The 15,639-nt window shown below is 38.0% G+C and overlaps 1 protein-coding gene across 2 annotated transcripts in view; it reads right to left on the reverse strand.

Moving 5' to 3' along the window:
* Window positions 1–12,854: 12,854 nt before the first annotated feature.
* SLC6A4 (solute carrier family 6 member 4) overlaps window positions 12,855–15,639 on the reverse strand; it is a 36,469-nt gene continuing 33,684 nt past the window's right edge. For both annotated transcript variants that reach the window (XM_072747908.1, XM_026016222.2), the window contains one exon: window positions 12,855–15,159. In XM_072747908.1, the coding sequence (XP_072604009.1) occupies window positions 15,085–15,159 (75 nt within the window). In that variant the 3' untranslated portion in view covers window positions 12,855–15,084. The remainder of the gene's footprint in view (window positions 15,160–15,639) is intronic.

The raw sequence follows: 15,639 nt of genomic DNA on the forward strand, positions 1-15,639 counted from the left end.
CTTTGTGTTCTGAAATTTGTGTTAATGTATAAAATAGGGATCATACATCTTGTCGAGTAACTTCCTAGCTCACAGCATATTTGGCTTAAATGCAAATAAAAATAGTGATGTGTTTGTACATTTAATTTGTACTCATATTTTATTTTAAAAGTATGTCCTTAATTTATGCCACAATTCCTTTTTTATTTTTTAGTTAAAAAATCACTTTAATTCTGAAACCCTAGCAAGTTGGTAAATTAGTTATATTATTTCAGTCAGTTTTAGCTAAGGATGAAAAGATGGAGACATTTAATCTAAATGAAGTTAGCTAAAGATCCAGGTAGCCTATTTAAGAGCCTCTCTTATTTTATGTACTCTAATAAAGAAACTTAACATTTGGGGGCACCTGAATGGATCCATCACTTGAGTGCCCAACTCTTGATTTCAGCTCAGGTCATGATCTCACAGTTGTGAGATCGAGCCCCATGTTGGGCTCACACTGGGTGTGAAGTTTGCTTAAGATTCTTGCTCTTCTCTGCCACTCCCCCTATATTCTCTTAAAAAAACAAAAAAGAACATTGACTTTTAGAAAAGACATTATATTAAGGATCAAATCTAGTATTCATAAATCATTTTATTAAACCTTTAAAGCCAGAGCGTGTGGGTGATTCAGTGGTTGAGCGTCCACCTTTGGCTCAGGTTGTGATCCTGGGGTCCTGAGATCAAGTCCTGCATTGGGCTCCCTGTGGGAAGCCTGCTTCTCCCTCTGCCTGTGTCTCTGCCTCTCTGTGTGTCTCGTGGATAAATGAATAAAATCTTTTCTAAAAAATTTAAAAATAAAAATAAACCTTTAAAGCCAAAAAGGAAAGTAACAAGAAATTTAATGCCTGTATCTCTTGACTGACACATTAATTATCAGTTGTAGCCTAATAATTTAAAATAGATCAGTGATGGGGCACCCACATGACTCAGTCCATTTAGCATCTGCCTTCGGTTCAGGTCATGATCTCAGGTCTTGAGATTGAGCTCCGTGTTGGGTTCGTACTCAGTGAGGAGTCTACTTCTCTCTCTGCCTTTGTGTGCGTACTCTCTCCCAAATAAATAAAATCTTTAAATAGAAATAAAATAGATTGGTGACAAACACTTAAAAAGCACTGATTGCGGGTACATAGAGTGATATAATGTAACGGTGGTAGAAGGACCACAAGTGACAGGCTGGCTAAAAATCTTCAACCTCTATAGGGAATATGGTTCCTTTGTTGGGGTTGTTATAACTAGAGCTGTGTATTGGGAACATAGTATGTAAGACAGTCAAGGAGGGAGAAGACTGGAGTCCCAAGAGTTCTAATAAGAAACTCGATTTCTTTCCCCTGGAAGTTCAGAGATTTTCACAAGCAGCTTAGATGCTTTGGTTAGGAAAAGCTATATATATTACTTTTATTAACAAAATTTGACATAACTCAGGGGTGAACCACAAATTAAGGGTTTTCTCTGATCTCCAGATAGATGTTTTTGCATCTCTGGCATTCATTTTATCCTTTTCTGAGTACAGTATCTTGGTTTTCCCTTGGGAAAATAACCCCCCTTCACTACTTAATCTTGTGATTCAAAAGGGGTTGAAAAGGCTCCAGGAAAAGGTATGTGACTTAAGTGAGGCCACTTCTGATGCTGTCAGACTAAAGAGATGTTTTCCACTACCATTGCCGACTTCAAAGATTGAGGTGAGCCCAGAATTCTGTGGGAGAATGAATGCCTCACTGTTTGACAGGATAAAGCCCACACAAAAGAGTAGAAACAAGAGGAGAGAAGGACAAACACCTGATTACTTTCTACTTTCTGGCTCTAGTTTTTTTTAGATATTTTAAACCAATACTTACCCTGCCTTTTCTTCAAGTTTCATTTGGATTTCTGGCACTACAGCCAAAAAAGCCCTATTTTATTCAAAGTTCTACTTATGATAAGTACATGGCAGAAGTTACTGGAACATTCGTAATAAACTTCTAAAAATTGTAGCATAACCTGCATTTTTTAAAAAGTGCATATAGGGCAGCCCCGGTAGCTCAGCAGTTTAGCGCTGCCTTCAGCCCAGGGCATGATCCAGCAGATCCGGGATCGAGTCCCACGTCCAGCTCCCTGCATGGAGCTTGTTTCTCCCTCTGCCTGTGTCTCTGCCTCTCTCCCTGTGTCTCTCATGAATAAGTAATAAAAAAAAAAATCTTAAAGTGCATATAAAGTGTATAGTTTAATTGGTTTACACAGGGTGAACAGATCTAGTATAAAAAGAACATTACCTGACCCACAGAAGCTCTCTTCATACCCCTTCCTGGCCCACTTATTACTCCTTCCCCCCCACCTTTTTTTAAGATTTTTATTTGAGAGAGAAAGCATGAGCTGGGGAGGAGCAGAGGGAGAGGGACAAGCAGACTGCTGAGCATGGACCCCAACGTGGGGCTTAATCCCATGACCAATGAGATCATGACCTGAATGGAAACCAAGAGCCAGATGCTTAACTAACTGAGCCACCACTCAGGCACACCCTGCCCCCTGCCTTTGACTTAACACTATACATTAATTTTTCATGTTTTCTAGATTGTACAGTATTTATGCAGTCTACTATAGATGGACATTATTTCCTGTTTGGGGTTATTATGGAATATACTTGTAGGATCATTCTGATCCTTGTCTTCTAGTTTGCACATAAATATGTTTTGGTTAGGTATTTCTTAGGGATAGAATTGCTGATCCATAGGTTAGGAATATGTTCAGCTTTAGTAGATAACTATCAATGAATTATCCAAAATATACTTCACCAGTATATGAGACTTCCAGTTATTCCACGTTCTTGCTTACACTTGATAATTGTTTACCTTTTGTCTTTTGAGTTTCATCGTTCTGTTGGTATATCATGGTTTTGAGGTTCTTATGGCTGTTGTGTTAGTATTTGAATATCTCCCTTTTGGTTTTATTTGAGCGAGAGCGAGCGTGTGCCAGAGAGCATGAGTAGGGGGTAGGGATAGAAGGAGAGGGAGAAGCAGACTCCCCACTGGGTAGAGCCCACTGTGGGGCTCAACACCAGGACTCTGGGATCATGACCTGAGCCAAAAGCATATGCTTGACTGAGCCACCCAGGTGCCCTTGAATATCTCCTTTAAAAAAAAAAAGATTTTATTTATTCATGAGAGAGAGAGAGAGAGAGGCAGACCTAGGCAGAGGGAGAAGCAGGCTCTATGCAGGGAGCCTGATGTGGGACTAGATCCTGGGACTCCAAGATCACTCCCTGAGCCAAAGGCAGATGCTTTACCGCTGAGCCACCCAGGCATCCTAAAATCTCCCTTTTGAAGAGTATGTTTCTTTTGTCTATCTTAGAGGGGCTGGGGCTACATTACCTGCCTTTTTTTTTTTTTTTCCATGACCTAAATGGTTTTTGTTTTGTTTTAAGAAAAGGAGACAGAGAAGGGGCAGAGGGAGAGAGAATCCCAAGCAGGCTCGACACCCAATACAGAGCCCAACGCAGGGCTCAATCTCACAACCCCAAGATCACCACCTGAGCCAAAATCAAATGTTGGACATTTAACCTCCTTTGCTACCTAAGCACCCTATTCTTTATATATTCTGAGTAGGAATTGTCTTTGTAAGTAACTTATAACTTCTCCCCTTCAATGGCTTGCCTCTTCACTCTCATAATGGTATCTATTAATGAATAGAAATCTTTAATTGCCATAAAGTTTAGCTTAGTCAAAAGTTAAATAAAATTTAAAAGTTTATTTCCTCAGTTACACTAGATGTTTGAAGAGCTCAATAGCCACATGTATCTAGTGGCTACCATATAGGAAAGTGCAGATTATTATAGAACATTTCTACCATTGTAGAAAGTTCTGGGCAAAACTCTTCTAGAAGCATAATGCTTTTACTTCTACATAATGTCCGCTTTTCACAATTTGATTAACCAGGTACCCGGAATGAATTTTTTATGTAGCGTAATATATGGGGATTAAGATTTTTTTCCATCTGGCCATCAGATAGACTCACCAGTGAGTGAAAATTTGTTTAAATTAAAACCACAATGAATACCATCGAACATCCACTGAGAACAGCAAAAATGTTTAGATATAATACCAAGTGTTGTTGAGGGCGTGGAGAGCAATAAAAAGTCGTATATGCTACCAGTGGCAAATGAACTTGCAGAACTTTCTTTGAAAACAATGTGGTAATGCTGCACGTTTTCTGTAACGTGTGTTTTTCCACAGATGCACCAGGAATGTTCATAATAAGTGTTTTTCATCAAGCCAGAAACAACCTAGAGTGTCTATCAGTAGTAAATAAATCTGGTATATATATTTGCACAATAAGACCTACACACAATTGGGATGAATTTCACAGTATTGTAAGTAACAAAAAGTAACTTGCATAGTTATTTTTAAAACAAGCAAAATGGTATGGTATAGAAATACCGTGGGTAGAATAAAACTAAGAAAAAAGCAAGGAAATGATTGTTAAAGTCAAAACTCATGATGCAGGAGAGGTACCAGGCTTCTAGATGCTGGCAATATTCTATTTCTTGACTTGGATCGTAGTTACTCTGTATGGATAATACATCTCACAACATTTTTGTAATCTTAAAATTTCTAATTTATGAGTCAAAGGAACTGTTAGCCATCCTGGTTAATTTTAGTCATTTCTACAGGAAGAATCTATAGAAATATTGATTATACAGCTTGTGCACAGGGCAGCAGTATTTGATAATGTATGATTTGAAATTGTATGAATTTGAAACTCATACAATTACTATCAATAAGTAATTTATTGATAGATGGGGGGGCAGTTTGCCTTTTTAAAAAAAAATTTAATTTGTGAGAGACAAAGGCAGAGACATAAGCAGAGGAAAGAAAGGCTCCCTGCAGGGAGCCTGATGTGGAGTCGATCCCAGGACCCTAGGATCATGAACCGAAGGCAGATGCTCAACCACTGAGCCACCCAGGCACCCTAGATGTGTGGCTTTTTAAGATTTTATTTATTTACTGGGGAGAGGGAGAAGCAGACTCCGTGTTGAGCACAGAGCCTGACATGGGCTCAATCCCAGGACCCCGGGATCATGATCTGAGCTGAAGGCAGATGTTTAACTGACTGAGCCACCCAGATGCCCCTAGATGGATATTCTTTTAAGTATATGAGATCCAGAGGGCACCTAGATGGCTCAGTTGGTTAAGCGTCCCAATTCTTGGTTTTGGCTCAGGTCATGATCTCATTGAGCCCTGCGTCAGGTTCTATGCCCACCAGGGAATCTGCTTAGGGGTTCTCTACCTCTGCCCCCCTCCTCTCTCTCTCCCTCTCTCTCAAATAAATAAATCTTTTTAAAAATAAATAAGATCCTGGGGATCCCTGGGTGGCTCAGCAGTTTAGCACCTGCCTTCGGCCCAGGGCATGATCCTGGAATCCCGGGATCAAGTCCCACATCGGGCTCCCCGCATGGAGCCTGCTTCTCCCTCTGCCTGTGCCTCTGCCTCTCTCTCTCTGTGTCTCTCATGAATAAATAAATAAAATCGTTTTTAAAATAAATAAATAGGGGATCCCTGGGTGGCGCAGTGGTTTGGCGCCTGCCTTTGGCCCAGGGCGCGATCCTGGAGACCCGGGATCGAATCCCACATCGGGCTCCCGGTGCATGGAGCCTGCTTCTCCCTTTGCCTGTGTCTCTGCCTCTCTCTCTGTGACTATCATAAATAAATTTAAAAAAATAAAAATAAAAATAAATAAATAAAATAAATAAGGTCCAAAATAATATACCTTAAAGAAATTTTATGAATTGATAATGGCTGTTCCTCTGACTCCATTTTCAACAATACATATAACTCAAAATGTTTTCATTTTCCTTCTCTCTCCCTTTGTTGATTCTCACTCCAATCACATAAAATACGTAGTGCTGTTTCATGATAACCATGCTCATATATATACTGGTTGCTTTGCTTAGAACACCACCTATGTTTATACCCAACTCCTTATTTTAAAAACTGAACTAAAGTGTTCAGAGAGCCACTCCTAATACTCTTCTTTGTTTTAGCAACACCTGTTTCCTTTGTATTCTGTGCATTATGATAGTGTGTTAGTTGTTGGAGGGCAAAGATCCAATGTCAACTTTGTATGCCCAGTGCCTACTATAATGCAAAGTTTTTGTTTCTTTTATCTTAATATCCCATAAACATTTCTTAAAATTAGAATTTTAAAACTGGAATGACAGACATCATCTAATGTAGCCCTTCCAATTTAAAATGTTTTTAATACACTATGACATCATATTTAAGTCTTTTTTAAAAAAGATTTTATTTATTCATGAGAGACACAGATTGAGAGAGAGAGACAGAGACCTAGGCAGAGGGAGAAGAAGCAGGCTCCATGCAGGGAGCCCGATGTGGGATTCAATCCTAGGAATCCGGGGTCACGCCCTGAGCTGAAGGCACTCAACTGCTGAGCCACCCAGGCGTGCCTATGACATCATGTTTAAGAGCTGAAACTTGGAGGTCTAGGGTCCACTAGTTACTACCTGCATAACCTCGGACAAATTAAGTTCTCTAAGCTTCGGTCTCATTTGTAAAATGGGAGTAATAAAAGTGTGTCTTTGGGGCACCTGGCTGGCTCAGTCAATGGAGCATGCAGCTCTTGATCTCAGGGTTCTGAGTCTGAGCATCACTTGGGGTACAGAGATTACTTAAAATAAAATCTTAAAATAAAAAACAGTGGTGTCTTTCATAAGATTGATGTGAGAATTGCTTGAAACAATGCATGCAATGCTGTGTCCAACATTAGTAAGCACACAATAAATATTAGTAATATTGTTACTACTCATAAGGAGATGGGGCCAGTGAAATTGAGTGACTAAGGTTACTTAGTTTGGTAGTTGCTGGGAAAGGACTTGAGCCCTTATCTTCTCAATCCTGTCTGGTTGTACTTTGCATTGGTGCAGGGAATTTTTTTGCTTTTGGAGAAATAGATGACAGTCACACAATGGAAGGAACGAGGCCAAATGAATGACATGAAATTTGACATATTTTCATACATTTATCAAATTGAGGGCTATGTGTCATGTGTTAGATTCTTGTTCATTGTGTTAAGAAGACAAAGCCTAAAAGAAGAAATAATAGTTTATTATCAGGCAAGGTTGTGGATTGGGAAAAAGAATTTAGACATATACTTAAGTTTCTCCCTTGGAAGTTGCTTTCTTTGTCCAAGCTCTGCCCACTTCATTATACACTAATCCCCTTCCTTGCTTGGCCCCTTAAGAAAATATGATGTTTTTTTTTCTTTTTTCTTTTTTTTAAATTTTTATTTATTTATGATAGTCACAGAGAGAGAGAGAGAGGCAGAGACACAGGCAGAGGGAGAAGCAGGCTCCATGCACCGGAAGCCCGACGTGGGATTCGATCTCGGGTCTCCAGGATCGCACCCCGGGCCAAAGGCAGGCGCTAAACTGCTGCACCACCCAGGGATCCCAATATGATGTGTTTTTTTAGGTTATAATTATAACTATGAATGTAAACTGACCCTCTCCCCTTTTGATCATCCTTTCCCTAGCAATTCAGTTCATTAAGTGTGCAGGGTAAAAGCTGTCATGGCCCAGAGCTGGGTGGGTCACTAAAACACAGTGAAGAACTTATGTAGGAGCAGCCTACACTTTGTGTCAGCCCAAATGAGGGTTGGGGGGGGGGGGCAGAGTAATTATGAAGAGAGGAGGTCCATGCAAGGGGTCAATCCCGGGTGTGGTCAAGAAGGCATCCATAGGGCAGCCCCAGTGGCCCAGTGGTTTAGTGCCACCTTCAGCCCGGGGTGTGATCCTGGAGACCCGATCGAGTCCCATGTCATGCTCCCTGCATGGAACCTGCTTCTCCCTCTGCCTGTCTCTGCCTCCCCCGCTCCCCCGTCATGAATAAATAAATAAACTCTTAAAAAAAAAAAAAAGGCATCCATAGCATGAGTGTCAGCGGTGACTGCCCAGCATGGGTGGTCAGCCTGAGCAAGGTGAGAAGGGCATTCGTTCAGGGCACAATCCCAGTGTGAGGTGTTAGAACCTGATTGAGATAAGGAGAGGAGCAGTAGAATATTGCTTATATTCAGGGACACTGATCAAATAAGTAAATATATTCAGGATAATGGGAGCCAGATTTCTCATTGTCCTAAAGGAGTCATAAAGAGAAAAAAAATTGAGAGAGACTGTTACAGCGTTGGATTAGAACTGGAGATAACTGCTATGAACTCAGTTTTCACAGAGATCGAGAAATAATTACGGATGCGTGTGTGTGCGCACAAATATGCACGTGCACACACATGCTTTTGTTCTGTCCAATGAGAGACTTGGAGTCAGGGACAACCCACTATGATCATATCTACCCCCTAGACCTTGGTTTCTAAATACATTCTTCAGTAAAATGAACCAGGGCTTCTTGAAGGAAAGGCTGTCACAGGGAAAGTACAAGATGATCCTGGAACATCTTATTCCAGAAAGGAAGGAAGTGTTCTAAATGATGAGGACATGCCAAAGGGACAGAAACGATATTGCCAGGACTCTCACTGGCTAAATAAGGGATCATTTAAGCATCAAAATTAATGATTACAGCCCATTGAACAAAATAGGAATCCATAAAACAAAATAAACGAATAAAAGAGGAGGAAAGGAATATTTGCACAGTCTCAGAATAACACTTCCTACAAAATACTAATTAATTACAAAAAGAAAAAATTTACAGTGGAAAGCCTGGCAGACACAACCTTATTTGGGTGATTGAAGTTAACACCAATATGGGACAAATCAAATTGTGCTCCACCAGATACAGTTACACGGCATCATTTCCACAATATTTGCCAAAAATACTTAGCCTGAATCTGATCATGTGGAATCTATCATCAAATGAAACAAACTGAGGGACATTCTGCCAAATATCTGACTTGTAATCTCCGAAAGTATCAAGGTCATGAAAATCAAGGGAAGACTGGAAATCTGTTCTGGCATGAAGAAGGCAAAAGAGACCTGAAACTAAATGAAAAGTGTGATTCTGGACTGGATCCTTTTGCTAAAAGTACGTCCATCGAACGGGGTCTGAGATTAAATGGCAGTGACGCATCAATGTCACTTTCCTGCTTTTGATGGTTCTATTTTGACTATGTAGGAGAATGTCCTTATTTGTTGAAAATTCATCACACATGATTTTCATTTTTGAATTTAGGATCTGTGCATTTAGGCTTCTATGAATGATGATTTTAAAGACAGCATGCAAATAACCTTTGGCCTGGAATCAGAAAACCAAGGTGTAAGTCCTGTCCTGCAACTTTTCAGCTGTGAACTTGAGAGAAGTAATTGACTTCTTTGGGCCTCAGGCTCCTCATCAGCAACACTAGGGAAATAACAACTGTTGTCACCCAGAGCTCTGATGATCATGTGAGATAATATGTGTGAAAATACATAAAACTTTAGTTTTAAAATTTCACACAAATTACAAGGACTTGTAATAATTTAGCTTTCCTGAAATTTAATATTTCTCATTCTAGGTAGTTTTGATACTAAACATTTGTAAATGATATGCAGTGTTTGGGAATTGTGTAAATGTTTTGATAATATACAATTAAGATTTTTATCTTAACCTTGAGAGTTTGGGAGTTTTGTTTTTATTATGAGACAGAACAAAGCTATATATCAGGCTGTTAAGAGCTATTACAGTTATAGTTCACAACATTTGCCAAGACTTCTCCTCTAATTCAGACCATTTATGACTAAACTGCATAAATGAATACAAGGGCATGCTATGTATCTTAAAGAGGGGATTCTACTTTTATACAAATAAAACGTAGTTTAGTTCTGCCACTAAAGTTTAAAAATAATTGTTTCATGTAAAAAATAACTGAGAAATTTCATATTCCCACTGTTGACAGAAGTGAATAGAAGAAGGAATTTACTTAATTTTAGCTGTAGGTAATGTGGAAGAAGAAAGTAAAGATGAAGGAAAAGAAATACCATTTATATAATTCAATTAACCATAACCCAGAACTTGAAGCACCTTACTGATATGTCCAACTCATAAAGTATCCTGAAAAATTGTTTGTAAATCAAACCCTATTTTATTTTGTTTTAAATATTTATTTATTTGAGACAGAGTGTGTGTGACTCAGGAAGGGACAGAGGGAGAGAGAAAATCCCAAGCAGACTCCCCACTGTGGGCAGGGCTCAACTCAGGGCTCCATCTCATGACCCTGAGACCATGACCTAAGCCGAAATCAAGAGTGAGGCACTCAACTCCCTGAGCCACCAAGGTGCCCCAATCAAATCCTATTTTAAATGCCATTGGAGAAATAACTGCAAGTCCCTAATTTTATCTTTTAAAATATGTATTTTTCATATTTCATACCAAGTTTTCTTAAAGTGTACTTCTAGTATTAGAGTTTGAATAAGAATTATCTTTCAAAATAGCTTTTTTTTTTTCTTTTTAAGATTTTATTCTTAAGTAACCTTTATACCCAACATGGGGCTTGAGCTCAAAACCCTCAGATCAAGAGTTGCATGCTCTACTGACTAAGCCAGCCAGGTGCCCCCAAAATAGCTTAAAAAAAAAAAACCAGAAAATGTTCTTATTTGGCTATAGTATTTTAGCATAAAGATGGAATACTCCTCCTCCCCAAATATTTGTTGTTTGGGCTATCAGTATTTACGAACTGTTAGAAATAAATTATCTTTAATAAATGATCTTTAAGGGACCCTGGGTGGCTCAGCTGTTTAGCGCCTGCCTTTGGCCCAGGGCGCGATCCTGGGGTCACAGGATCGAGTCCCGCATCGGGCTCCCTGCATGGTGCCTGCTTCTCCCTCTGCCTGTGTCTCTCTCTCTCTCTCTCTCTCTCTCTCTCTCTCTCTCTCTGTCTATCATGAATAAATAAATTAAATTTAAAAAAAAAAAAGAAATCAAGATTTTAAAAAAAAAATGATCTTTAATAATAAATGATAATTTAGTTGAGTAATTTGGCCTGGATATTGTGATGTATTGGTAAGAGACATACCATCTGAAATTCCAACTGAAATATATTGTAAATCATTTAAAAAAAAAAAAAACTTCTCTTGAGGGACGCCTGGATGGCTCAGCAGTTGAGTGCCTGCCTTTGGCAGGATGTGATCCTGGAGCCCTGGGGTCAAGTCCCACATTGGGCTCCCTGCATGGAGCCTCCTTCTCTCTCTGCCTATGTCTCTGCCTCTCTGTTTTTTTCATGAATAAATAAATAAAATCTTTAAAAAAACAACTTGAAAAGATGAGTTGTTCTGAAACACCCAATTTAGAAACAATTTAGATCTCAATTAATAAAACAGAAGGACATATTTAAGATTCTATCTTAAAATGTTTATCTTTTCCATTAAGGTAAATCGAATTAAATTAAATTATTTAATTAATTTAATTTAATTCCATTAAACCAATTAGGAATATTATTTCATTCTAGCAGAGAAAATAACCTCACCTTTGTTTAGAAATTTCCAGATCCCAAGAAGAGCATAGAAATAAGCTAGATCACAATTTGCTCTGCCTATAATGTGGTTATCTGAACCTCAAAATATTGTTCTATTATAAAAAATTAAAGATTTAAGCAATGAAGAGAAAGTAAGAAAAAAATTTAGAGATTTCCATCCATGGAACTAATCACACTGAATTTTAATAAGATAATTTACTTATCTCTGATATTGAAAAAAAATTTCAAAAAGCAGAATGTTTCAAATGGGCCAGAACAGCTTTCTGCAGTTTAGAGACAATCTCTGTGGTTACATTTATTTTCCCATATTTGGATTTATAAACTTCTCTAACATAAGCTCGACTTCTAGTGAAGAGCATTTTGTGTAACTCACCTTTTATTTTAAATGATGTGTGAGCTCCAGGATGACTTTAAAGTATATAACTCTTCCCACATAGCATAGGACTATTTTGTTTTTATTACATTACTTATGGGATGACAGGTTATGACATAGTCTCTCTGAGGAACCTACTGCTTTTCTTTCCCACCATCCCGACCAAAAAAAAAAAAAAAAAAAGAATGAAGAAAGGGTATGGTGAAAAATATCCTCTGGTTACTGCCGTGTTTAATGAAGACAACTATTCTGTTCTGAACAATTCTGGTATTTTAAACACCAGTTATTGATTTATGAGTAGAGATGTGCTAAGAAAGGAACCAGGCTTGGATTGTATGATTCTGTAGCTAAGCACTAAGATATGTGTAAGAACACCACACAGTTAAGTCATTGCATTCCATAGTTTTAAGCTTTGTTTTGACGGTGAACCCCAAATCAATTATACAACAGGTGGAACATATCAGGTCACTCCTTCCTACTTATCAGAAAGAATATGATTCTACTTCTAGGAGAGTAATCTCCCTTTTCAGGCTTGGGGGTGGGGTGGATGAATTAAATGGAAATTCATATTTAAGCTTAAATTTTGAGATTGGTGTCATCAAATTAACAAGCTTAGTAAAAAGATGATGAGGAAGTGAGCCAGCTCACTAAATAACTTTTTTTTTTTTTTTTTTTTGCCCTATTGTGAGATTTCATTATTTGATTTGATTTTCACTGTTTGATCTTGGAGCTATTATTTTTACTTTGTGTTTGTCAGGGTCTTGCCTCCATTTCCAGATGGGGCAGCCAGAGCAATGAATTTAGGTTACAAGTCATATGCATTCTACACAACAAATGTAATAAATTTTAAATGGGTTGTAAGTTTTCTGGAAGGCAAATCAATTCTTTGGCTTCATTGCTTATCAATATAGGAAACAATCTTAATCAGTTGAATTGCCTCCATGCCTTTATCTTGTGTCTTGCCTATTTCTTACTAATAAAATCACAGAAAAAAAAATTCACTTCAGTACTTAACTTTACAATTCAATTCCATTTTTATTTTTTTTTACTTTTGTGTATATACTACATTAGTTGTAAAAGGTCTTTAAAAGATTGTTTTAAAGTCCATTACCTACTTCTAAGTTTTCCTTTAAAAAAAAATCCATAGTAATACTGATAAATAGGGATCAAGTAAATGCAAACTGTGCAGAACAGAGATTTTGGTTTTGGTTTTTTTTTTTTTTAAGTCCAGCGAAGTCTGAAAACTTTTCAAAACACCTATATAATTCCCTCAACACCTGTCTCGGCAAAACTTTAACTCTCTTTGAAAAAGTGCTTTTAAGAAATGATATCTTTGGAGCATGTGTAAGTGTGTCTGGGATGGAAAGAATTCATATCCGAATATCTTTATAAAGTAATTCTTAAAATTTGTAAAGCTATTTACCACTGAATACGCTGCCACTTATACAACCCCTCTCCTTTCAGCGTGCTAGGAAGAAAAGAGAATGAAAATAAGGTAGCGTGAAGGAATGAAAGAGTGAAGATAATGAAGGTAGGTCAGTGAGGGACATTTTTTTAACCCCTCTTCTTTTCCTCTAATATTTTGGGAAACTTCTCAGCAGCACACATCTATAAGGAAAATATCCTGCTGGGAGAAGCAAAGAATCAGAAATAGAAGGATATAGGGGAAATACAAGGAAATGGCTGGGGCAGATTGTTGGGGAAAGAAACCAAGAGAGGAAGATCTATAATTGGATAAAACCAAGCCTCTGCTATATGAGTCTTCTTTCTATAAGGCTGTTAGAATTAAATTCAATATATATAGAGGACTGAAATTATATGGGCTAGATGACTGAGTCCTTTTATCATTGACTAGGCTTTATCCCCTTTAAGATTTTGGTGAGGAAAAAAAAAAGATTTTGGTGAGGAATTTTATACTACAAGATAAATTCTTCACTCATGCATTTGAAAGTCACAAGCCACCAAAGGTCAAATTTACTTGATCTGTATCAAAGGCTTTGTGTGGGATGCAAGGTTATTATTCACTTAACTGAACCTTTTCCAATTAGCCTTACTTAGTTTCGACTCAATCCTGAATATTATCTGGAGGACTCACAATCCTGGTGACCAACCAGGAAGGGTTGGGGGAATTCCACTTAAGGCTAGAGTCTCCAATCACTTCTGGATTGAGGGTGACCTTGGTTAAGGTCAGGGTGCCAGACCTATGCCCTATAAGCAAGAATTGGATTTAACCTTTCTTCCCAAAGCAGAGTAACCTGAGCAGTCAAACCCAGTCATTTGAAACAGAGCTTAAACCAGATAGTCAACTGAACATTGAAGATGCATTTGTCAGTATCCTTCCACAAAGCAGTTTATGGCCAAGCCACAATCCCTAATGAAATAGGCCATATTTGCCTGTGGAACATTATCCTGAATGTTTAGCTGGCAGAGACAGGAAGATAGCAATGAAGTGCAGCAAATGCTAAACACTGGCCCATAAAGGAAGGTGTGTGCTAACGCAATGTCACTGGAAAAGAAGGTGGCAGAGCATGTTGTAGTAGTTATACCCTTATAATAACATACATACACATTTGTTAATGTAAGAAAAATCAGAGCAAATTCATATAGTTTGTAATGGGCCCAAAGTATTAGAATAGAGATAAGGATCCACTGAAACAACAGCATATACACAGGCTCACATGTATACATTATTTCCATTTAGTTTCTACATCTTCCTGACTCCACAGCAGCACATGGGTTGTTACAGGGTTCTAGTAGATTCCAGCTATAGAATTCTATGCTACTCAGAAAATATATGGCTAGCAAAACAGCATCCCTGTTTTCTTCTACATGGTTTATGCATTTATGAACAGTGAAACTTTTAGAAGCAAATGGATGTCAGATACCAATGATCATAACAAGAAATGATGCAGGAGACTTTTACAAACTTGATTCTAAACCTAATCCTGATTAGATGGTGGCTTTCATGACCTCCATACACAGCCTCACACATCTAAAATAGTCCAGTTTAGCTATGTCATAGAGCTAACATGGTGATATGTCCAAGAGATTTCAGAGAAACAAGTCATTGGAGGCCATAAGAGTCTGGGCACCATAGTCTTCTGGGACCATCTCTCCATGAGAAGGCCCTTCCATTGTCAGGGGTAGCTGGAAACTCATTCACTTAGAGGGGTGAAGGCGAGGCATGACTTGTCAGAACCAGAGGAAGAGATTGTTAGGAAGCCACTTTCTCTCACTGAAGCATGTTATATGGCATTCAAATGGATGTCCCCATAGGGAATTTCTGTCGCAGTTTCTGGAGTAATGCCTCTAATAATACGCTGTTGGGAAGAAAATATGATGTTAGACACATTCTTTTAACAGTTTTGCAAAAATATTTCAACGTTAATATTAAAACATTTAGCATTTTAATGGCTTTACTAGTAAGTTGGAATAGTATCATTGACTTTCCTCATGAAAGGAATCCCCAATTTATTTGTCCTCAAATACCGATAAAAGTGATATATTCAGGGAGCACCTGGCTGGCTCAGTTGGACAATGTGACTCTTGATCTCAGGGTCATGAGTTTGAGCCCCATGTTGGGTGTAGAGATCACTTAAATAAACTATATATATAATTTATATATATATTTCTGTAATTAGTTGACAGATGCTTATAGTTCTTGAATTTTATATATATATATATATATATATATATATATATATATATATATATATAATATAATTCAAGAACTATAAGCATCTGTCAACTAATTACAGAAATCATCATAATACTAATGGGAGAAAATGATGAGCTTTCAT

This window comes from Vulpes vulpes, chromosome 2, assembly GCF_048418805.1.
Source record: "Vulpes vulpes isolate BD-2025 chromosome 2, VulVul3, whole genome shotgun sequence".
In the NCBI taxonomy this organism is placed as follows: Eukaryota; Metazoa; Chordata; class Mammalia; order Carnivora; family Canidae; genus Vulpes; species Vulpes vulpes.